Source organism: Anopheles cruzii, chromosome X, assembly GCF_943734635.1.
Source record: "Anopheles cruzii chromosome X, idAnoCruzAS_RS32_06, whole genome shotgun sequence".
NCBI classification, from domain to species: Eukaryota; Metazoa; Arthropoda; class Insecta; order Diptera; family Culicidae; genus Anopheles; species Anopheles cruzii.
Genome location: NC_069143.1, coordinates 9,632,395 through 9,657,729, shown reverse-complemented (window position 1 = coordinate 9,657,729; position 25,335 = coordinate 9,632,395). Strand labels below are relative to the sequence as shown.

The 25,335-nt window shown below is 51.4% G+C and overlaps 1 protein-coding gene across 1 annotated transcript; it reads right to left on the bottom strand.

Annotated features, from left to right (window-relative positions):
- Window positions 1-17,111: 17,111 nt before the first annotated feature.
- Window positions 17,112-22,509, bottom strand: LOC128268450 (uncharacterized). Its single transcript, XM_053005551.1, has 6 exons — window positions 22,362-22,509; window positions 19,840-19,979; window positions 19,210-19,480; window positions 18,442-19,139; window positions 17,900-18,365; window positions 17,112-17,830 (listed from the first exon to the last, which is right to left on the bottom strand). Exons 2-6 carry the CDS (start codon window positions 19,936-19,938, stop codon window positions 17,487-17,489), a joined length of 1,878 nt encoding a protein of 625 aa, XP_052861511.1. The 5' UTR covers window positions 19,939-19,979; window positions 22,362-22,509; the 3' UTR covers window positions 17,112-17,486.
- Window positions 22,510-25,335: the final 2,826 nt, after the last annotated feature.

Sequence of the window (25,335 nt, the reverse complement as noted above, 5' to 3'; positions counted from 1 at the left end):
CGCACATCGCATATCTTCATTCGACAAAAAGACAATCAGTAACAACAATAATAATAACGATAATGGTAATATCAAACAGGACGCTAAATAAATTAACATCTACTTTACTGAAAGAAACTAAAAAAAAAAAAAACGCGCGCGCCCCGCGAAGGTTCCGCGAAACCCGCGGCCCGAACGTGGGTGGGAAGAGTGGAGTGTGCGGAGGCGCAAGTAGGCGCATCGCGCTGCCTACCGCGCTGCCCTTCGTCAAAAGGCTCTCGCAAAGCGCAGGATCGAGCAAAGCTTGGTTATGTTTCGTGTTCACCGGAGTGAGTTTTATAAGCGCGAACTGCGGTTCGGATTTCATTTCGGTTTCTTCTGCTTCGGTTTTTTTTTTGCCCTTTTTTATTTTCGGTTATCTGTTCCCTTTCCCTTTTGGGCCGAGTTATCAACGGCCCAAAATCTCCGGTCCGGACCGTTCCATCCATCATCATTGTCCGGGCTAAGGGCCCCGCTCTGGCCCCGGCCTGGACCCGGTTCCGTTTCGTTCCTTCCTTCTAAGCTGCTTCTGATCCATTTCGGGGCCCCCGCTTAATCTCGTCAGCCAGGCAGGTAGCAACAGCAGGGAGTTACGGGGGGAGCGGCGTGCTCCGGACGAGGACGGGACCCCATCATAAATGAATTACAAATTATTAGAAGCCCTGCGTTGCGGCAGGCAGACCGTGCCGTCTGCACCGGGCTGGCCCGAACAACGAACGTCGTCGTGGTCGTCGTCGCGAATCGCGCTCCTTGAGGATCCTTCCGCGAGACACCAAACACCGAAATAAAGCCGTGCAGCCGACGGAGAAAAAAAAAGTCCCATAGAACAAGGGCGGCCGCCTCGGCCGCCGTTGGCCGTTCGATGACGCGACGCGATTACGATAATGACACTCTCCTTAGGGCTCTCCTGCGCGATGGGATGGATGGGAGACACCGCGTACGATGCGATGATAATCGCCACGACGATGACGATGAGGACGACGTTGAGTACGGGTTAAGGGCTCCTTCTCTCTCTCTGTGTGATTCATGGAGCCTAGCGATCCTTCAGCCTGCGAGTGTTTCGATTTCCCAAGAGTTGAAGGAATAGGCACACCTCCGGCAAGGGGCTTTGTCTCGTTCCAAAAAGAGTCCTACCGCATCGGTACCGATGTCGACGTGTCGGTGTGTGTCCTTTTGATTCCCGAGTGGCACGTACTGTCGAACCAAGTTCTAAATAGACCGTAATCGATCGATAATTGATGTACACAACAATTGCTGATGTAACGAACCGCTGTTGTAGCCCGCATGTAGCCACTAGAGATAAGATATAGAACTTTATGGTTTGAAATACACGTTTGTTATTCAGAATATCCCTGAACACACCGGGCGCGTCCCGGACGAGATTCCGAGATTTATGAATTCCATCCCCTGAAGTGAGAGTCTGTAGAAAGGCTACAAAAGCTTCGCTTCCACAGCTGCTAAGACTTCATCGTTTTATAAAAAAAAGCCGTTTTCCACGCAAGCCTTTTTTTACGTCTCGTGGAAACAGATGGAAGTCGCTAGGGACCTGTCGGGTTTCTACAAAATCTCTGTCACTCTCTCGACGATTTTCCATTACGATATCCTGTATTTTTCCTACGATTTCAGGTGTTTTTGCTGTTTTCTTGGACGTTCATAAATTTCTTCATAAATATTGCTGAATCAAGCTCTTCAATTTCGTTCATAACGCACTTGTTGCCGGCCCCCGGCCACGGCCCGGCAAGAAGAAGAACTGATCGATCGAACCCGAGATCGAGCAGCCGACCGATCGCCGGTACGCATCCTGAAGCATCCGTTCTCAGCGCAGCGCGCAGCGCGAAGTAGTACCGCTCGCGGCGTGTGCTGCAAAACTGCAATTCAAGCAACCCCGACAACGAAGACGATGCTGGCGACGAGGCGAGATGCTGGAGCCTCGGACCGCCGTACGTACTAAGCATCCCAACAAGGCGCTGATTATCCTCACGCCCGTCCGCGCCCACCCGAACCGGCCGTTCTTCGCCTGCCCTTCAGATCCCTTTTACACGCCAGTCGCCAGGCCAGTGGAACAGGAAGCCGAAGAACCTCCGCAACGCTTTGCCAACCAGGGAAGCAACCAGAAAGCAGCAAACGACCAACGGGGCGTCTGTCGCTGGCGGCTTAGATTTCCCATACACCAGGAGTCACCAGCCGACGGACGAGTTCGGACGTATTACTTGAGGGCGGCCCAGACGGATCCTCCGCTAGCAAGCTCGATCGGCCAACTCCGGCCCGCGGGTAAAGTGCTTCACCTGCAGACCCGGCTGCGGATCTCCTGACGCGCGCGCCGGCACACGTTTGTGTGCGTGTGTGTGTGTGTGTATGTTTCCCACAGTAAAGGACCCTGCACTTCTCCATCAAGCAAACCCTGCACCGAACGCCGCGCCGAGCGCAGAGCTCACCGCACCGGGCGCGGGGTCTTAATTTATTTGGTTATACATTTATATTCCACACCCCACCTCTCCTCAGTACAACCCCACCCCTCCACGGACCCACACCACCACCTAGCCACCCCCCGCGGGGGCCACTGGATAATTTATGGGGTTTTTCGTGAATCGTGACTTACCGATCATGCCACCGGACGCGGCCGGCCCGGTTATGTGGATGGGGCCAGCCTCGGGGATTCGCCACTTGCTGCACTCTCTCTCTCTCTCTCTCTCTCTCCGTCTCTTTTGACGTTCCCCCTTTGATATTATGATCCAGTTTACCAGCGACCCGCAGCCCAGGCCTGGGAGCATCACGGTCGCGTGGCAGTCTTCGCGCAAGTCGCGCTCCGTTCCCACACACACCGGTCCGATCCGGGATCTCGGGATCCCGGTGCGGGGGGTGCGGGGGAAACATGAAGATGGCCACTACAGAAAAAAACAACGGAGGGAGTTTCGGGTTCGCGTGGCGAATTGGATTCGACCGTTTTTGCGCGCCGTTCACTCGCTACACGCTCTTTATTTATGCGCACACCACACTCCTTGTTGACACCAGCACTTCGGCGCGGGGCGAAGGGCGATCGAGGTGTCGGGCGGACAGATGGGCGCGACAATACTAGACGGTTGTGAGAGCCAGAGAAAGTTAGTCCCCTTTATTATATTAGGTGTAGCAATTAATTCGTATCGTATCGTACAAAAGAGAGGGCGTAACTCACTAAATGTCACAAATATTTTTTTAAATGAAATGTCCGTTTGATAGCTACTTGTCCTTACGCATCCTTAATGCAGTATGCAGGTTTTTTTGTTAAAGTGTAACCAACACCTTTTATAAGCATTTGAACATGTCAAGTTTTGTTCCTTGTGGAGTGTTCTTGCACGAAGTACTTTTCCATTACTGCTTGCACGGCAGACGAAAAGGGATTCTTGTACCGAACAAGAATCCTAAACGCAAAAATGCCTGAATACATCGCCTGGAGAATCAGGTACATCGCAACCAACGCGAAATATTCACTTTGCAACGGTTATGCTGTGCATATGATGGGATATGAAAGGTGTGGTGTACTTTAAGCTTTCGGAACCTAATTAAATTGTTGAAGGACAATCTCACCCACAACAATAAATGCATTCGAAGCAAAGCTTTGGCCATAAAAAGGCGAGAATGGGATACAAGACATAATAAGCTGATTTTCCAAAATGACAACACTCGACCCCAGATGTTTTCACTCAAATGTTTACAAAAGTTCCAGAATAAAGTTTGACGTTTCCGAAAGTCAAGTAATCGTCGGTAGTTTAAACTCCCAACACTTGATGGATCACCCTGCCATCCTGCCTTTTTTTCGGGGCGCTTCGTCCGTGCTCCGCGGGGAATTGGGTAGCTAGCCGTGGGAATTAGAAGAATCGCACTGGTCTCGAGAGCCTTGGCAGTTTCGTTCTGGCTGACAGCCGCCTTACGATTCCGTTTTAGTGCTATGCGCTCCGCACGCGGGTCATAAGGTCAAGCGGGGTCCAAAAAGGACGGCCCAACCGGGCGCAACGAAACACACCGGGATTCGGCGGGATTCTTGAGAAGCGTTTGATTGCAGTATTTCCGGTGCCGGAGGGCGCGAACCCTGGCCGCTCCTCGAGAGCGCGGCCGTGTCGTGCGGCCGGACGTCGTAGTAACTGGTGCGATCTGCACTTGTTCGCACACACGCGCGCGCGTAACATCGCCCGAAGGCACTCTCAGTCTCTCTCTCTCTCGAGCGCCAATTCTTACAATCCTTTTTCCGGTGGTGTGGTGCGTGTATCGCGCGCCGTGCGCCTTGTGAATGAAGTGGAGCCGTGTTTTCTTCCACGATTTTGGATGTAGCGATCCGAATGTTTGAATGTTTACATCCAGCTGCAATTCTTTCCAGAGACGGAGAAAGAGGCAGAGAGAGAGAGAGAGAGAGAGGCACGCAACGGATACGGTCGTATAAGCCAGGATGGAGCGCACAGCAAACATACGATACGGGCTCGTAGGTGCGCCTGGAACCGGTGCCTCCAGGTGCACTCGACGCTCCATTCCGATTCGGCCGATTGTCTGCGGTGGACGAAAAGTGTCCCGACGACACACGCACGCACGCACGCACGCAGGCACACAGCCGAGCGTGTCCAACTGACCGGAAAATGATCCCATGTCCATAGCCCCTACGCATCGCTCGTTCCGTTTTTTTTTCCTGTTTCATCGCCAGTATCCAAAAGGAACCGACAGAAAAAAAAAAAAAAAAAAACGACAGGATTCGTAAGTGTCCGATTGAGCACCGGTCCTGGCCCGGGCCTGGTCTGGAAGTCAAACCTCCGACGCTAATGTACCGCACAAAAAAGGGGTCAATAATGCTAGATTGTTCCGCCCTGCACACAAGAGGATAATGGGGGACGGGGGGTCCACAGGAGAACCCAGCGAGGCGGAACATCGGTATCCGCTTCAGCTTCTCCCCCCGCACCGATCGATCGATTAGGCCGCCCGAATCCACCGAGAGCCAGAGAGTGATCTACCGGAAACCGAGCATCATGGGGCTGACGAGGCTGAACTGAGGCGGAGCTGAGAGGGTTCAAAAAATGGTGGGTTTTCTCAACAACAACAACGGACGGACGTGAAGCTAAATAAAGCCTCAACCTCGGGATGTCGGTTAATGAAAATTAAACATTTCCAAGCAAGGCAGCAAAAAATAAACAAACAAACAGCGCTTCTGGGTTCGAGTCGGGGTTTTCCGTTCGATTTCCGTTTTGTGTGTTGTGGGATTCTATTTCTTTTCCTTCGATGGGTGTGCTCACGCACTTCCGGTGAGGTAGCCTAATCAAACAATCCCTGGAAAGGGATCAGATTTGGGCCGACGCGTCGGTTCGTCGCTTACCGACCGACCGTCGAAGTCTTTCGTTCGAGCAATTTGGAGTGCAACCGACGAGCGCATTTAACGGGGGGGGGGGTTCGAACGAAGTGAGTCCACCTCGACGAGACCGTGACTTTCGAGGAAGTCTTCGCAAACGGCCTCGTATCGGAAACCCCCGTAGACCCCCTCATGAGTCCGGAAAATGGCACATTTTCTTGCTCTGTGAAAACTGCACTGGGATCCGCTGGGAAGTACCGCTTCTCGAGGGATCCTCGGAGTTCCTGCGGTCCGGTGGTCCGGTCCTAACCGCCCTGGGATCGAACAAATGCGGCGATCATCAAGAGAACACAGAAGGCACCATTAAACACATCAGCTGACTCGCTTCCGGCGGCTGCTCGGCTGTGGACCGAGACACCGTGTTCAACCCTTTCGGTTCGCCTCGTTCGCCGCCGCTTGGCTAGGGCCACGCCTTATTATCATAGAACCGACCGACCGCTGACCGCTGACGCGATGAAAGGCGCCCGATAATGGGCCCGATCCGGGACCCACGGAATCCCGGCGGTAATCCCATGAGCTGGGGAGCCCTGCTGTCCCACTGCTCCACCCACGTGGCCGGCCCGTTAATGTTTTGACAGCCCATCGGCACGGTGTTTACACGGATTGTCTCCGGCGGGCCTTCCGTTTTACTATAATTTGTTTTCTTTTTGCCTTTCGACTCTTTCTTTCTTTCTTACTCTCTTACTTCCTTTCATTCGTTCTTTCTTGCAGCCCGTAGCCCCATTTGTGTGTTGTTTCTTGTGTGCCTCGTTCCGGACCCTTTTTCGGGCGACGCCGACGGAGTTGATGGTAGGTGGAAAACGAAAATAAACGTAGTACAGTTTGACAGTTCCCACCCGATTCCCAGAATGAATGTCACCTAATACGATAAGGTTCAACGCTAAGCAAATTAGTTTATCGGTATCGGTTTAGTTCCAGTAATCTAATAGATCTTAAAAACACACCGTTACAGTAGGCAACAGAGATTGTCACAGGGTCGCATAAGAAGGTTAAAAATAGGATTATAAGGTCGGCCGTGAATGGAAGAAGTTGTGATATGTAAAGAAACAATCCCGAGATGATGACGATGATGAGGTAAAATGAGATGATTCCAGCCAGCGAGAATATCCATTTCGGGAGCTGCCACCGTCAGGTACCAAGAAGCTTCTGAGACTCTCCACCAAGCTGCAGGTCGCAAGGACATCATGAGACGCCAGTAACTTTTGCCGCTTTACTGAACTTACTGTTCGCTCTGGTCTAACTGGTCCAAGTGCATGAGGCAAGTTTCTGAGAAGATCCAGACCTGTCGGTATGCGAGACTTTTGCCAAATAGCGCCAAAGCGAAGTCTTGTCCGTGTCCCGAATTTGCGCGTTTTGCGCCGGATCCGATATGCAGACCAAATCTGCCCAAAAACCTAACCAAACCTTTTAGCAGCGCTGGCGCAGTCAGGGCGCAGGTTGCAGAAGCCCGTGGGCCCGTGGGAAGAGCCACACAGCGCGGTGCGGTGCGGATAAACTTACGAAGCGACCGCGACCAACAGACACACAGACCTAGCTCGGGGCAGACCCATTTTCACCCCAGCATCCTGGGGTGGTCCTGTAACTCAATTTCGGCGTTTGTGTTTGCGATTTCACGTATGCTGTATTGCTTTTATTTTTTTGACCCCCCCCCCCCCTTCCCCAACCCCCCTCTCTCTTGCTTCTGATACTTCATCTCTCGCTGCGTGCACTTGCGTGTGTGTGTGTGTGTGTTTGTGTCTGCGTTATTATGAAATTATTCCTTATTCCTTGGCCACGACGATGTTCGACGGAGAATTATTTTGTTTTTTTCCTTTTTTGTTTTGGGAAACTCCTCTCGAAACTTATAGCCCGGACCGGGCGAAGCGTGTACGGACGCCGTGAAGCCGGATCGGGACGCGCTTGTCCTCGTCCTGCTCTCGCCGGCTCATCGCCAGAAGGAGCGACGTCCGCCCTAAACGCCCGAGACGTGGCGGACCTCTCCGCCAAAAGCACGCCGGCATCCGGCGTGTGTCGAGGTACCTCTGCCTGAGCGCCGCGGCCACGCGATCGGCGTGTCACGTTTTCTTCCTCTTCCGCCGGGGGGGGGCTTCTGTTCTGTTCGCTGTCCTTTTTTTCGGGGGCCAGGTCCAGTTTCCGATTCTCTTTCGACCTTTCGCGACTGCCACGCGACCGCGAAGGAGAATAGCGTAAAACCTGCGCCTGCGAACGGTGAACTGGGGCTGGGGCTGGGGCTGGGGCGAGCATAATATTCGGCGTATCGGCCCCGTCGACGACGCTGACGCGGACAACGAGCGGGATAATTTGCACAGGGGAGGGGGGGGGGGGGGGGGGCGCATAAAACTCTGTGTTGCGCCTGTGCCACAGGAAAGCCTTTGCCTTTGTGTAATGTCGACTCAAATAAAAATCAAAAGTGATAATTCAATAGTGATAAACCGGGAAGAAGGAAGCAACCGGGAGGACGAAGAAAGAAAACGGCAAATCGGCAACGAGAGCAAACGAAAACATTAATCCCCCCATTTCGGGAACGAGCCGAACCGTTCGACGAGCGGGGCCGGGCGTTCACCGTTAAAGCGGCACACACAGGCAACAGGTTGTGGCCAGGGGGGGAATCCTGAGGGGTGGCGGTAATCCTGCTCGAATCCTGCCCCAAACATCGTCCGACCACTTTTTCGTAAGGGTGCCGCTAAGTGTTCGATGCCAAATTGGCGCTCGGCGCACTGCTCCGTGCTGAACCGTGCTTTGTCAGTATGTGTAACCGCCAGCAAAAGCGATCCTTAAGCTGAACCTGCATGTGATATAAGGCGACCGGGCAGCAGGGTGCGTGTACTGGACACGATGCTCGTTTTACCCATTGTCAACGATCCATCCCTGCAGTCAAGGCTCTTGGGTCAAGAATCGATGTCCCAGTCCCCGGCGGGAAGCGATTGAAGCGATGAAAAGAGGCGCTCTAGGCGCTCTACAAGTGCTGTGCTCTAAAGTCCGGTGGAGGTCAACATTATAACCGTGCCCATCCTAGAGCTGCTTTTATCCATCTAGTGTTTGGATTTTGAACTACCTTGATTACTTGACTTTTAAAACGTCAAACTTCATGTGGTAGAGCTCATTTAGTAAAAACTTGCACATTTACGAAATCGGACGCTACACGGTTGCTGAAAATTGGTAAATATTAAAAACTTACTTCCAAGCGGTGGTGAGTCTTCAACTCAAAGTGTACGAAATTGGCGCGAGGGAGTTCGGAGGATATCCGCGTCCTCCATTCTGCCCATTCATATGGGCCACCGCAGCTGGATAACTGGACCCCCCCGTTTTTATGTTTGCGATTTCGTTTTAATTTTGCCAAATATGATACGAACTGCAGCTGAATGTGTTTCACCACTGTATACTGAATGCCACTGTTCACTTCATCGTTTTGTTTTTTTCTGCTGCACTGCCTTTTGGTGGTCGACATCCAGTAACCGGCACTAACGTCGTCGATAATCATAAAAAGCCCCTAAATCGAAAAACCAAATTTCAGAGATTCAGAGGGGAGTGTAGAGAGAAAGAGAGACATAACGGGTAAGTATAATGTTGCGATGGCGATGGTGGCGATGTGGTGATATCAACAGGTTTTATTATTATGTTTACTCTTATCGAAACCCCTTTTTGGGGACCCTCCTTATGCGCTCCAATCCACGGTGGGGCAGCGGAACGGACGGAATTCGGCACCGCGGCGAGTGGGAGGCCAGGCGTTGGTCATTGCCCTCGTGCGAACAAACGGGTGGACCCGGGACCCCAAGCCCGGGAAGTCGGGCCTCCGGTCAGTTTGGGAGGCCCGACCGCTCCGTGCGAGGAAATTACTTTGGCACATTAAACAGGAAATTGACGACGCTACAGGCGGACGACGACAAGAGGGACGGGACGGGAGCCTTGTGGGAAGCTTTGTGAAATCCCGCCGCAGCATAGAAGGCCAACTCGGGCCCGGCTAACTTGGCCCGTCGGCCCGAAAAACGAACGGGTAGTTAATAATTATGCAATTTGCATGTTTCAAGTGCAGCCCAGGATTGGCGCGGTGCAGCGAGCAGGAGAGAGAAGGAGTGAAAAGTGAGGTAGCAGGACTAGCAGGGGTGTCCGGAATAATTGGAATCCCACTGGGACTGAGCCACTCAAAAACTCGCAGAAGGCGACACTTCCGCCCAACGGTGTTCTCTGGCCGAGGTCCTCTGGCCGAGGCGAGGAGGCCGTGACGTAATCGATGTTGGCCAGAACTTTCCCACGGCCACTGCGGCGGTCGAGAACGATTCTGCGTTGCCGTTGTTGCGTTAGACTGCGTTGAACTGTTGTGTGGTGCTGCTCGGTCGCATCCGGAACCTGGGAAAGGAAGTGGCGTGGCGGTCATCTTGTCGGCCACGTCAATTGGTTCCGTGGCCTGAGGCGCAGACCGGACGCCGCAAACGGAATAAGGACGCCAGAACGATAGCGGGACTACGTTGTTCTGCCAAGTTGAAAGATGGTCTCGGTGAGCTCGGCAGCTTTCTGGCCGCTTTCATAAGAGAGACTCTGTTTTTGGGACGTTGGAAAGTGGGCATCGCATGCTGAAGAATTCGACAAGACATCTTACCGTTTCGGGGCTTGTAATTTGGCAAAACCCTCTACATATCGCAAGGTAACAGACCGTATATTACCGGTTAATGCGAGCATTAGTGGTAAAAATGATAGGGATATTGCACGAATTTTCGACAAAAGCAAGCAAGCAATCGACAAAACGATCAAGCTGTATGAAAACGAAGGCCGTATTCATCATATTATAAAGCTTGTGGCCGCAAGAAATCAACACCAAAAGGAGTCGAAAAACGTGCACTGAATATCTCCTCCACAAACCTTTTTCAATCCGCCTAAAATATTGGCCAAAAATGAAAATCAGAAGGTGTACAACCTCCTTCCGTGCATGTCATTCGACGTAGCGACGTATAGAATGTAGACAAATCTGGCTTTGGTTTCTGGAAAATTCCGCACCTAACCAAGGCCAATTCAAAAAAAAGAACGGTATTTTACTATCGGCATGTTTAGAAACATCCCTTATTGTGAGAAAAGCTGCTTTGAAGTGAAATATTTCCTGATGCGACAACCTGTTTTTACCGTGCAATGAATGCCTGGCTCCAGAAGCTGGATAATTTGCGATTTAACAAATGAGCATCACATCGAAGGAAAACCCCACACATAGCGACACACAAACCGCCCCTGCCGGGTGATTGAATTCCCTCCGGGCTTGGGAATTGGTCGGGGTCAGCAAGGTTGTGCCGGTTTGCCGGACGGAGCCGGACCGGAGGGTGGCGGATAGGCTTGTTAAGTAATTAACGTTGATACTACATCGGCCGGTCCCTTGATTTGCATAATTTTGTCTAACCCATTTTCGAGGCCCTACCACCACCACCACCACCACCCGAAGGCCCAAAAGGCGCCAAAGGGTTTCGGGCCGATCCGATTTGCTGCGTCTTTCGATCCTCCTCCGGGCTTTTGCTGTTGCTTGTCCTTTGTTTCCCCTTGCTTGGGTTGTGCACATTGTGTGGTTAGCTGGTTTTGTTGTTCCTTTTTGCCTTTTGTTTTATTTGGTGCTTTGTTCAACCCAACGCCAGCCAGCGAGCTCGCGATGAGGCGCGACTAGAAAACATTCCTTTCGAATTTATTGCATGTTAATTTGATATCATAATGTTTTGCCGGACGGTTTGGGTCCCTTTTCGATCGTGCTGTGGGCTTACGGCACGCTGCCCAATCGTTTCGCTGCCCACCGAATAGTTTGTTGGCTATTTGTTAATTGAATTAGGCTTAGACCACCACGGTGGACGCGAGCCCAGAAGGAGGCGAAGCCGCTAATTTATGCCGCACCACAACGGACACCAACCGTAGGGCAACCGGATCGGAGGCCCTACGGGCGGGCGGGCGCGCGCGCGCCACATAATTGTGGTCATAAATCCAACATTTTACCGAAGGTGATCAACGCACGTCTGGCGCGCGGACGCGCAGGTATGTTCCGGGACCTCCGCGCCTTTTACACTCGGCACGCTGTATGCGGCATGCAAAAGTTCGAAATTACTGGGCCTCTGTTTCTCTGTAGCCACCTTGCTACGGAGCACCATGGCAATTAATTCCGTGACAGTAGTTCAGTCGGTCGTGCGGGCTCCCAAAGCTCCCCTGTTACGGTTTCACTCGGCTCGGGAAAATTAGGGAATATGCTAAGGGGATCTGGGATATCTGGATGGTGATACGGTGCTTGTATATGATTAATCTGGTCCACAATTAATGGGATTTTAATGGGATCGCCAACTTTGCTTTGCAAGGCTCGCGAGCCGGGATATGTACTTGGATGGTAGCTTTCATGTTGAATTTAAAGAATTATAAACCTATATAATTGTTCAGTTTCAGTGAACGGGACTGCTCCGTATTTATGAACACTACATTTCCTACTTCTATCGACAACATTACCCTAATGGCTATGCTCCAGGGAAAATAAAGTAGAGGGGAAGGCTTGTGTATCTCTATTTATTGCAAATAGTTCGCTTTGTACATTCGACACAATTCCAGCACTTTTTATTTCCTCGGTCCTCGTCCGGAATTGGTTCGCCGGATAAAAATACTTGATTGATGGCTATTGATTGATTCAATTATTTGTCGAATGCTTCGAAAGCTTCGATGAGAGGTGTTACTTGACTGCGCGAAGGGAGTCATTAATGGATTAATGATCAAATTGGTTGGATGCAAACCATCGCAACGCTTGAGGGTTTGAACTGTGGCGTCGTAGTTTTCAACTAACAATTAAATTAAAAGAGAAATTAACGTTAATAAATTTTTCGATTTTGGTTCGAGAACGCCTCGGCACGGCCTCACATGGTCTCGCAGCCTCACATTCACCATCCGCACACAGCAAAGCGCCCTCATCTGCACGGAACACGGAAAAACTTAAAACCCCCCTTACTTACGCTCTCTTTCTTTCTTTGCTATCCGGGAGCTGAAATGTGTCAAAAAACTAGACTCTTCTGACACCTGATTGAGTGAAGTGGAGAGACCCCTGGGGAGTGTGTCCCCAGTGTGAAATTAACACCGATTATTTCGCGCCCAGAGCGGCCGAACACCTTCGGCTAGGGTACCCTCATAGCCCGCACACCGGTATCTCCGTTGCCCGGATCCGCGCTCTTTCCGCGTAACCACCCGCTGTCAAAAAATCAAAGAGAGAGAGAGCACGCGAAGGAGAGAGAGAGAGTACAACCTGTGAAATCTGTATAAATTAAATCTGCCCAAAATTCGCAAAGATGGAGCACCCCGCCCCCCCGTTCGCAGCGCAGCACGACGACAAATCCGGCGCGTAAATCGCCGGGCGACGGTGACTCTGGTGACATAAGGCCAGCAGCAATTGCACATCCCATCCTTTCTCTCTCTCCCTCCCTCCCTCCCTCTCTTTGTTTCCTTTCGGTGCAGGCAGTGCGCGGGCGAGGATGCGCCGGGGCCAGTGCAAGGCTCTCCCCGATTCGAGTCGGGGTTCGTCGCTTACCGTGGTCGGTGAGTCTTTCGTTTCGAACTGCCGGTGATTTTATGTGTATTTCTGGTTCCTTGTTTTTTAAATGCGTTTTTTTGCCGGCTTTCGAAGCAAAACGCAGGGCGCAAGTTATGGTGGCGATGATAACGTGGTAATGATGATGGCGTCGATGATGATGATAATGAAGCCAACCAGTGCAAAAGTGCGAAAAATGCACATTTATCGCGCCACGGTGGCTGATAATGATCCTACTTCTCGCGCACGCACACACTGGCAGTGGCAGTGGCAGTGGCCACTATAAAATGTCACCACCAGCGAGATGTGCATTTCGGTTGCCCGTTGCCCATTCCGCGGTGCATAATTAGTCGATAAATTTTAACGAGCCGTTCAACCGTCCCAAGCAATCCTCCCGCCGTACGCCGTATTTATTTTTGATCACGGTAACGGGGCCAAAAACACACACACACACACACACCGGGGGCCCCCGTTGACATGCCAGCTGCGGGCGGATCGCAAAATACAACGAAACCAGACACCGGCAAACCAAAGTGGGCTGTGCCGCGGAATAATTGCAAATGCTTGCCCAGATACGGGCCACGGCGCCTGCGATCCTCCGCTTCTCCAGCTGAGATAAGCCAGCTGTACCCCAGGTGAGCAGATGACGAAACGAACACCGGGGGCCGCAAGGTGTTTGTGACCCAAGGACCCCTAGGAGAAGACGCCTACGGGCGGGCCTAGTGGTCGACGAACGATTGTAGATCAACTACTGTCATTGAACCACCAGCAGTCAAATGTTGATAGCCAGGCAAAACACACCATTACAGAAAGCAACAGAGATCAACATTGCACCTGAAGAAGTAGAAGAAAAAGTCAATGAACCAATGAAATGAAGCGAACGAGATGGAGACAATTAGGAGCGAAAACGAAACGCCGGGGAAATATCACACGTTAGCCCGATGCCTGTGGCCTACAAAGACGACGGGCTGAACCGATGCACGCTAACGCTTATCGAGCGCAGAATCAAAAATACTCGCATGATATCGAGTGAACCGATTCGCCTCGATCCTCGATTCGAATACGGCTGCTGAAGGGCTGATGCCCCCCAGGAAAAACCCCCCAAGGCCTGGTTGACAGCCTGAGTGGCGAATCCCGCTGGTGGGGCCCGACAATCGGCAAGCCAGACAGCAGCAGATCTCACACACGCGCGCGCGCGCGCCGTGATCGCTATCTTTCGTGCATCGGAGATCGGCCCCAAAAGCAAAAACCATTTGACATGACGTCTTGAGATCCTTATCGCACGCACGCCGCCGGAAAATTAATCAGAATCCCCAAAACAAATGCACCAACATTCAACGTGTTCGGTCAGGATGGGACCAAGGAAGGATAGTTCGAAAGTAGAGACTTCATAGACGTCGGTTAACGTTCCCTCATTCCCGACGCGGTCTGATCGGAATGGAGTTTGAGCTAGAAGCGCACGCATCCGTTTGTGTCTCCTTTTTGCTCTATCTCGTCCCGGAAGAGCAATTCCGGCCTCTGCTCCGGTGTCCGGTCCGGTGTGTGTGTTGTCCGTGATTGAATGCGGAACGATTGAGGCATCGTATTTTACGTGAAGCAAAGGAGGCAGCGGGGCAGGAGTTTGGTGAGGATGTAGCGGGCAAAAAAGGCAAACGTTCCAAACACAAAGCGGAATTTCGGATGCTTCTCCACGAACCACGAGAATGACAGAAAAAAAGAACGAGTAAGCCCCCGTCCAGATGTAGGGCAATGCGGCGACACAGAGGAACGGCGGTGCGGCGACCGACTGATACAGACGTTCGGACGTTCGACGATGTCCGGCGACGGAATCCACGACACACGGAAGAATCCCTAATTGGGACCCCCAACCCGTCGGCCGCCGCCGCGGACGGGCTCAAAGTTAAGATGTCACCCAGTTGCGACTGCGCGACCCGGTGAAGCGAAGCGAAGAAGGATAAGAATGATGCACACACACACACACACAACTACAGCCTCAGAGCCGGGCCGCTTGCTGTGAGGGAGAGCAAGCGAGTCTGGCGCGGCTTTCGATCCGTATCCGACACATCATTTGAAGCCTTCCGTTTTTTTTCATGGAGATATTTTCGCTTTCGTTTCGCTGACGGCTGGCTGTCGTTCGTCCGTTCGAAAGGACTAACAGCACGCAACGTAGTGGGTGGCTGGCAGCGGTGTTCCGGCTCCGGCTTCCGTTGATCCAACGATCCGAACGGTCCGGGCCCGGGCTCATGTTGTGCAAGGAATATTAGGAATGCGCGGCCCACAACCACTGCTAAAGGTAAACGCAAGAAGGTCCTCCGAAATCCGCGCGCGTCGTGGGGTGCGATGACGCAGCGCGAGCCGTGATGGTCCCGTCGTTCGGTGCCGACAGAATCGCTTCATCTCTTCATCCACGGAGGTCCTCCCGGATGCGAGGGATCTCCCGGGGGATGTGAGCCCACTAACGATGCCGCGGGGCCAGCAAAAGACCAGCTCTTTCACTCACCGGATAGCTTCCGATAGCACTTCGTTCGATGCGGTCCGGATCGAGACGATGCCTGCCTGACTTCGAATGCCGGGAAACGAACTGGAAATTACTCACCGGAAGACCGAAAGACCGAAGAAAGCGTCATGCTCTGCTCAGTTTCTCTGCTCTACGGGCGCACCGCCAAGCCGGGTGGTCCGTCATGTCATGTCATGGGATGAAGGCAGCCCCCGCCATTTCTTCCCGCATCAGACTTTCGAGCGGCTTTTCACGCCTAATTTTACGGCAAATTTAATTAGTTCCAATTTTAAGCAAACACACTCTCGAAACGAACGCAATCAAATGGATACACCGAAATGGTAACCTGTCGATCTACGTGGATTGCAGCACCAAATACGGCACGTGGCGTGCACTAGGGGGAGAACAGTTTGGAAGAAGCAAGCAAGTTCAATTCGGAACGAACGGGAGAGATAGCACACGCAAGACAATCGTTCAAAACTGATCTGATCGGATTGCAGGATACCTACACGATAAGCATCACCCGTAGCAAATGATCGCGGAAAGGAAGGCGAATCATGCAGCGGGTTGCCCAGTTTCGTGCGCTCCCAGAGAGAAAGCGAAGAACGAAGGATCGTCAACGAAGGCAATCAGAAGCCTTCACAATGTCATCCATGCAGCGTGCAGAACATCGAACCAGTTTCGTACCAAGGTTTTTCCGCAGTTTGTTTTCGTACATTTATCTTTCGAATACGCAGTATAATCGTTATTTGTATCGCACGGGGAACCTTCCCGGGGAACATGATCAGATACAACCTGTTAACTGTTAGATAACTTTTAAGCTAGAGTTTAAAATTAATGGGCCGGAAGCTCTTCCTGCTAAGCTAAACTCGCTCGAATGCCGGAATCGCGGTTACTGGTAATCGCGAAGGCCTCTTTGACACAGTGATTTTATTCGCTAACCCACTGTGGATCTGCCACGACGGCATGTTCTAACTCAGCCACCGTCTGACCTGGTTCATCAGCATGCGCACTTTCCGCTTTCAGCTCCGCCTCCAAGCATCAATCATCAAAATTAACTAATATTAATACTAGCGCACTCAACATACACACCTAATACTGTGTATCTCCTATTGATAAAAGTTCCAATTTTTTTAACCGGCTGTCGTTAAACTCTCGTAAAATGTAGGCTAACAACCGTAAGTATCAAAAGCCGGATATGCTTAACCATATCGCAAGAGTCCGGAATTCGTGTAGGTACATTTAAGCTAGTGTTTTTGTACGTTCCATGAAAAAAGAGTCGTACAAAGTGTTTCTACACGTTTGCTATCATAAATCTCTCGGATGCTCAATAATTGGATATTTTAATCGTATTGTAATTCGCTACTAGACACTATGGGTTATATGAACATACCTAAAATACACCGCTAATATTATTATTACTACCGGACGCCTATTGGTAAAAGCTATTGGTAAGATAATATCAATTGGCCTATTTTTCGTTCCAGCAGAACGGGCTGGGCCGTATTTCTATTACCTACTATTGGTAAACGTTGAAATTTCCGTAACACGTTTCTAACTGGCTAACGCTCACAGACGACGTCCGCTGCGTCAACGACACCTGTCCGTGAAACACAGAAGCTAGAAACCTCATACACTTCGCATACCCAAGACAATCAGCCTCAAGCGGCGCGGCGCGGCGCGGCGCACTAGCGCCATCTGGTTGTCGATCAAAACTACAGCCAGTTAGCTGCTAAAACTACCGAATCTTGGCTACCTAAAGACCGGGTGATACCTCGGCGTGTTTGTTTAAGAACAACAACTCAGCGCACGTTTTCTGTTCGCCCCTAAAGGATCGATCTAATATTAACACTAACACAACTACCATACACACGTAATACTGTGCATTCTTCTTCTTGGCATAGGTTCAAATTTTCGGAACTGATTATCGTTAACCTTTTGTCTGCTGTAGGGTACTATCACAACTATCAAAAACAGGAAATACTAAGCTATATCGCAGCCTTCGGAATTCTTAGATACATGGTTAAACTAATGCGCCGCCAACCGGAACAACCCTTGACTCTAGAGCTGAGAGCCCGCCGCCGCTAGATGCCGGTCGGAATTGCTTCACCGATCTTCTTCGTGCGAAAGCGTTTGATCAACAGCTCGACGGACCAGGCAGCGATGCATAGGAAAATGCAAAACGACTGCGAGTGGATGCATGCAGGGTAGCTGTCGGTCCAATCGCGGATCGCACCAATCAGCGGACCGAAAACGATCACGAACAGCGCCTTACCGACCATGTGCCACCCGAACGCGGCCGGCAGCTTCTCGAGCGACGAGTACTCCGAAACGCACAGCGTGAAGTTGGCGAGCGCCAGCCCACGGAAGAAGCCGGTCACCGACAGCCACACCATCACCTGGGCGTACGTTTGCTGGTGGGCCACGACTGAAAGACAGCGGAGTGGAGGATTAAATATGTTGCGGTCTGCAGACGTGAGCAAGCCAGGCTACTTACTGGATCGCAAGATGGCAACGAACACGTTCGCCACCATGAACATGTGGCGTTTGCGAATCTTCAGCCGGTCACCGATCGGTGGCACGATGATGCGGGCCACGATGTCGGTCAGTGCCGACACCGACAGCACCGTAGCGACCTCGCTTTTGGTGAAGCCGAGGCTCGCCATGAAGAACGGGGTCACGAGCTTGAAGTTCATCTCCGCCACGTAAAAGATCGACAGGCCGAACAGAATGTTCAAGTAGGTGCCGTCTTGCAACAGCCCTGGGTCCATCTGGGTGGTGAAGCGCTGCAGGAACGAAACCTTTTCCGGTTTTACCATCTCCAGCCCCAGCTCCGACTTGACCGTTTCCATTCGCTTCGAGACGCGCGACGGTGACCGGAAGAACGACGTGTTCATACCGGCTTCGGTATTAACGCGCCGTATTATCTGATAATCGACGTCCTCTGCGTCTGCGTCACCTGTCTGAGGAACGGAAAAGGGAGGGAACACTTGTAGACCCCCAGCCGCGCCTAGCATTGCCAGCATCGAAAATACGTACGTCCACGTGAATGTGCAAACAGCTGCCGCTACCGGTGAAATCGAGGATCGAAAGCTGGGAAACAACGGACTCACGGCGCCTGCGCAGCGCCAAGCTCATGCTGGCGGTCGAAGCGATGCGCGGAAAGTTGGGACTGAGCGACGAGTTTACACGAGGGAAGGTAGGCCGTCTCGGTAGCATGGGTCCTCCGAGTAGAGGCACCGCTACCGTCGCCGTACCATCAGCACCTTCGGCCGCACCCGCGACTCTGACGGTCGACATTCGTTCCGGGATGCCTGCACCCGTACCCGTACCGCCACCGACTGGAGGCTGCCTCGGTTCGCTTCTGACGCTGCGTGGAAACAGCATCGATTTGATCTCCGGCAGCGAATCATTGTCACCGTCCTCCTGCTCCAAGATGATGCCCATCGTCGGGGCCTTCTCCACCATCTCGATGTCCACCTCTTCCTCCTTCATGTGCCACTTAGCCGGCTGTAGCAACATCGCACCGAGTACCGCATTCAATGCTAACCCGCTCAGTATGAGCACCGCGCCACGAAAGCCGTACAGCTCGAGCAGGATGCGCACCAGCTGCGGCAAGATAAGCATTCCGAGCGCCGTGCCCGCCATCGACAGTCCGACCGCTTGGCCGCGCTTCTTCGCGAAGTAGTGATTGAGGGCAACGAATGCGGCCGATGTTGCCAGCCCCACCCCAATGCCTGCGAGAGTAAGATGGCGAGAAAAGCGAACTCAAAACAGAACTTGCCTCATACGGACCCGTACTCTTACCATTGATCACGCTGTACGTGGCTAAGATGTGTGCCATACTGGTGGCGGGCGACGTGAGCGCCAGGCCGAGGCAACAGAGAAGCGAGCCGGCGAGTGCGACCTTCCGGTAGGAGAACTCCTTCAGCAGCGGCCCCACGAACAGACCGGAAAAGTTCATCATTACATCGAGGGTACTGATGATGATGGAAGCTCCGGTCGTTCCAACCTGCAGGTCGTTCAGTAAATCGCCAAACAGTAACCCGAACGATTGTTCGATCGAACGCGTGGCTAACTACGGTCGTCACCAAGCATAGGGCAAAAATGAAAATAAGAAGAAATCACACATTAAAGTTTATGCATTCATAAGTAACACAAATTAAAAATAAGAAATTGAAATGTGAGGAATATCTTTCCCCTCTTATCCGCCAGGTGTTGTAAAAAAACAAAATGTAACCAATAAAAATATTTCCACTCCCCAAGGGCACCTCAACGTATGCAACTATCAATACTATTCTATCTACATGCCGCGTTGCCAGCTCTGAAAAGATCACATTCATACCATTGTCGATCGTTAGCAAGCGATAGGCCTACCGAATCGTGGGCACGTGGGACGACAGTAATGCTGCTTGAACTGGGGTTGTGAATACTTACATTCAGCATACTAACACCGAAAGTGGCCATCCAGCCCCAACCTCCATCAGGGGCCACCTTCTTTGCCGCCCTCAGTTTCTCCATACCACCGCTTTGCATTATTTCAGCTCACCGGTTGTCTAGTTTACACTATACTGCATCTACAATGAAAACGAAACATTTAAACAACAAACATTCAAAATCTGCTCCATACGTTTGAAAATGTCTAAATTCCACAACAGCATCATTCAAGCACAACCGAAACCGAATCTTACACAAACCGGATGACACTGTGAAAGAGTAGAGCCTTCACGATTCGACGGAACTGGGCTTCAATGGCCAATTGTTGTCGCTGCAGATTTTCTATCTCCAGGTCTCTATTTGTCTCCCGCCAACGTTCTAATTAATGTATTTAAATGTCACTGTCCAAACAGTTTCCAATCCAACCAGTGTGACGCACGAAGTAACACCGAAGAATGTTAACTGCTAAACCAACCGGGGTATTAGAATGCCAGTCTCAACAGGAACCACTGCCACGGTGTTACAGCTACAGCTGACAAACGACAAATGACGACCGATGGCCTTTAACGTGTTCAGCCAAAGTGATAATAATTGATCAAGCAACCAGATCGCAACAGCACAACAGCATCGCTGTCGCTCGTCAAATCAATTAACGGATTCGGATCCCGTGATCGAACCTAGTCCAGAGCACATTACTATACACATCATGCAAAACAGCGACAACATCCCCAGAATTTCGGTTCGATGTTGAGCCGTTGTTGCGATGTGTGGCTAGTAATTGACAGCCTTTGGCGCAAGAAAATACCAGCAGCCTCCGGCAATCGATGGTCATTGATTTGAGGCGCTTTTGTGGATCCTACAAATTGCGAGCAGACCTCCACTGTATCGCTAATTACAACAGAAGCATCAGCGGAAAGAAACGAGATTGAACACGATGGTGCAAGATACTTATGTCGAAATGAAGGATTGTACCCTCATGTTTCACTGTCGCTAGAGTGTAATGAGCAGGAGTTTTCATCGCCATGATACAGGGAAATATTCGGCCAGATAGCAATTGAATGGTACTCCTTCTTTTCTAATAAAGCTATTCTGATCTCATGGGGATTAGCCGCCAGAGTCGTATCAGCAAGCTCCACCTTAAGGTTTCGAACTGACGTCTTTCCGATTTCGTTGGGCTAAGAACCGATTAATCGGCGCAACGCCGACGGTGGGTCTATGGACGAGACAGGATTATAAGTTTATAAAATAAAAGTTAACGACATAAATATCAGCCTTCGCCATCATGAACACAAAGTGCAGTAGAGATCGCTGTCAATATGAAAACCTCTATATGAAAACGACACAGGGCATATACAACACACACATAGTACCGTGTTCGATGTGGTTAATTGTTATTCAAACAATTCGGAACCGCCGGGTCACAATCGTCAGACCGGGTCGTCTTTTAAAAAGGCAATACTGTCTGCCCTCGCCACCGTCTTTAAGTAAAACGATCTTGTATTCAGCGAGATCACCATGATTTCCTTTGTCGTACCCTCACAAAATGACTGCAAATGAAGGAATAGTAATAACCTTCTTTTTAGGCTTCGTATCGCCCAAAACCCTTTCCTCTCACACGATTAACCGCAAAACGAAACACGTGCCCGACCGGAAGGCTAAAATTGCAACACAGTTCGATTGTAGCTGGAAGCAACACACGTTTCTATACCCAAATTGACTTCTCCGGGTGTATGCAATTCCTGCTGCTCTCCACAATTATGCGCTAAGCACTTCTACATACGCAGGGGAATCTTGTTCTGCTATCGGCTTCGGTTGCAGCAATCGAAATGGCGACGTGAAACCCCGTCTTTCTACTTTATGCTGCGGCTGGAGCGATAGGAAATATGAAAACGATAGGAGCAGCGGGCAGACAAACCACTTCACAACACACACGCCACCATATATCTCTAGGGGATGGGTGGCGCATACGATAGCAATGTGACCAACCATTACTGGACTGTGATGGCCGGTCAGAGCCGACGATGTTTGTAGTTACTTTTACTTGAGATAGAAATCAATTGACACACGATGGCCATCGTTAACGTGGCCCATTATTATTGTTTGCTGCGCTTCACCGGCTTCGCCCGCCCAGGGGGCTAGATATCGCTAGATAAGCACTCGCTCAGATTGGCGCTTGCTGCGAACGGTTGCAATGAAACCATTTGCCACCACATGCCGCCACATGCGCCAAACAAAGATGCGGAGTACCGAACGTGACGGACAATTAATTCAATATTCCGGCGCTCGATAGTGGCGGACGGTTCCCGCGCACACGCTCAGGTGCGGCGCAGCAGCCCCTGTGTGTGTTGCTTCTTATCGTAGTGATGTGTAAGAAAAACAGAGCGATAGAGACATCAGTTCCGTAGCCAACAGCATACCAACACTAGCAGCCAATGCTGCCGATGCCCGTTCAAACGACTAGAGGCGTTCTACAAATAAAAACAAGGACACGGCAGCAGTGAATGGTCGTCTTCATTACTCACCCCTTTGTGTACACCCACAACCCGGCGCAGCGAGCGATCGGTACTCTTTTCTGTCTCAGGTTGGGGGAGCCGTTTGTTTGACGTTTTGGTTTCGTTTGATTGCTGAGCGAGGCGAGGCAGTACCCTTGGTTGAACTGTCGTTGGTATCGTCGTTCGGTAGGCACTAGTGAGGGTTGATCGCTGCAAATTCGTATTCGGCTCAGCAAGATTTAACAACACCTCGCCTAATTAGTCCCGACGTGCGCGGTTACGGTAACATGTGCACAGCGAATTGAGTAACCTCTCGGTGCACCGCTGAACATTGGCGGCACGTGTTTGGGATTCGTTTCCTCAGGTGTCGTGTTCTCCTTCGATACCGCAAGCTCACTGTAAGAAGCAAACAAAAAGAAAAAAATCAAGTATTGGTAAATACTGAACGCAAAACGCAACCTAAAATAGAACGAACAAAGTGAGTAGCCACGCGTTAGCAATGTGGTAGAGGACCATCGGAAAACAATTGGCAAATACTAGGCAACGAACTAGTGCTCCGATCTGAGCCGCTGCCGGTGGTGGTTAAGTAGCAGTTTATGAGCATTTGTTTGATTCGAAACGAACACCCAGCCCGCGATTCAACCACCGCACTGCCACCGCACAACTTTTACAGGGCGGACGGACGACACAAAGCCACAAAACAGGTGCTGGCCGTGTGATGTTGTCCCCGTGGCCGGTTGCCGACTTCGCGGGGACGAAGGGGTTTTCCAGTGCGCGGTGACCCACCACCGAAAAAACGAACCGAAACGAGAGAAAGAAATAGAGAGATAACGATGAAGGGTATATTATATTGGCACGGTGGGGATTCGAAGCAGGAGCGTTTGATTGTATCAGCGCGCACATGGTTTAAACATAGGCCCCGGCGTCGAGATCGGGGTTCGAGTTTCGTTGCTCTCTGCTACGGTTTTTTGGCGAGCAAGATGTAAAAGTTGACATTGAATTGCTTGCGGTTATCGTTGGTGGTGTAACGTTCTCTCGCTCTCGGGGATTCTCGAGAATCGCGCGAGCTCGCGAGCCCACCTCAGTGGCCACGACGGGGAACTAGCTTAGCGCATCGGATGCCGGGAGCGTTAAAATTCCATCGCACTCGCTACGTTGAACAGTGACAGCAGAGTAAAGCTCCGAACCACATCGACAGTGATCAAACCACGGTTGATCGGTTACGGTTGATCGATTAAAGAGCACACTCGACTAGAGTGCTAAGCTCGCTAAGCAAACCCCTCGCACACACGCGCGCGCGTTTCAGATTCGCATAAATTGACCACCAATACCAGAATCGTTGTCGCCGCCTCACCCCCTTTTTGGGGGCCGCATCTTTTGGGGTGGCAGCAGCGGCACGCATTAGCACATGAGCTTCACGCCACAAAACTATCACACTCCATCCAGCCGCGATGTTAGCCGTGAAAGGAAATTTGGCATCACGCGGACCGGGACATCAGCGCAGAATCAACCGGCAAGCAACCGGAACGTTGCGGTCTGCCGATGTCTTCCACGTTCACCGGCGACCGTCACGGCGGCTGCTGGATATGCTAACCGGCTTAAGTCGGTGGTCGGTTGGCTGGATTGGAACGGCCGCACACTTTCTTTTTCGGGCCACCGGCCACACACCACACAGAGAAACAATCGAACAATCGGTGAGGAAGTGAACGAAGCAGAGACGAGGGAGCGCCAACCTGTATCGCGCGTAAGAATGGGTTGAAGGCACGGTCGCGACCCGCGTCCGGTTTCCCAAGTCCGATCCGATTGGCCTGTTCTGCGAACTGGCGCCGGTCACTACCAGGTGTACTGCGCTGATTCGCTGACTGAGTGACTGGCTGACGACAGCAAAAAAATAACCGGACGCACCGTTTGGCTAGAAACGCTTGGCCGGACTGAAGCGGCCAGGCACCGCAGCTGTTCCGTCGGTGGCGAGAGACAAAAATAGATAGAGAGAGGGTGGGAGAGAGCGCTGGGACAAAGAAAGCGAGAGTCTAGTCGAACGGAAAAGCGGAAGCGCAGAGAGTGAAGAGAACACGATCGTGAAGCAACCAACCGAATGTGATAAATCAGTGCTGTTCCACCCAGAAGCGGAGGGAAATACCTTAAAGGCATCCGCGCGCTCAATATTTCATATCTTTCCTCTTTGTTACTCTCTCTCTGTCCCTCTCTATAAGTTATCTCTTAACGCAAAACCACGTTCCTTCGTTACACGCGCTAGTTGCGGACTGTTTCCGATACTCAGTCAGATACTAAGCATCTCAGTTTTATAGGGAGTCACAAACGTAGGGCACAGTGGAAGGTATCAAAGGATAACGCTAGCGAAACACGAAACCAACAGAGTCGTTTAAGATGACTAGCGGAAACTAATGATGCTGCTAGGGGCATCGATGAACTGATGAGCATTTCCAACCGGATGACTAACCGATCGCAATTGAGCAGCGGCTTCGTAGCACCAGACTGAGGTTGGATGCTGGGGGCCCCATGGGAAGTCACACTTCCGGAAAAAGAAGTCCTCAAAAGCAAGCACGGAGACGATTGGATCTCTCAAATATTCTCGAGTTCTCCAAAAAGTTGATCTCGATCTCCTAAGAAACTTCATAAGCCGTAAAATCATTCATTCGCATCACCGACCATCTTTGCAAAGCTAAACTTCTCGCTCCTGACACTATGGTATTTGATGTCCTTATTCTCCTCAACCGCCTCAACTGCCAGACTGGGGACGTTCTTTTTGGCGCTCCATCCAGATGCCGCTCCGACATCGCGACATGCGAGTCTCTGTCTCTTTTTCCTTACCGCCAACCACGGCCTTCAACAAGGTTCTCCAAGGGTCTCCAAGGGTCTTCCGTTCAACCTTTAGATTGTTGTCACGTCCCGTCACACAGACGGGCGAGTCATCGTTGTCTTCCAGCCATTGCAGGCTCGACCTTTTTGTTTCTCGCTTGCGCCAACTCGCTTTTCCAAAACT

What these genes read in the sequence shown, in the direction of transcription:
- LOC128268450 (XM_053005551.1), bottom strand. Translation starts at nt 19,938, where the DNA reads ATGCAAAGCGGTGGTATGGAGAAACTGAGGGCGGCAAAGAAGGTGGCC. An exon ending in GTTTGCACATTCACGTGGAC is followed by an intron (nt 18,366 to 18,441) that starts GTACGTATTTTC and finishes TCCGTTCCTCAG; the next exon opens with ACAGGTGACGCAGACGCAGA. An exon ending in CGTTGCCATCTTGCGATCCA is followed by an intron (nt 17,831 to 17,899) that starts GTAAGTAGCCTG and finishes GCTGTCTTTCAG; the next exon opens with TCGTGGCCCACCAGCAAACG.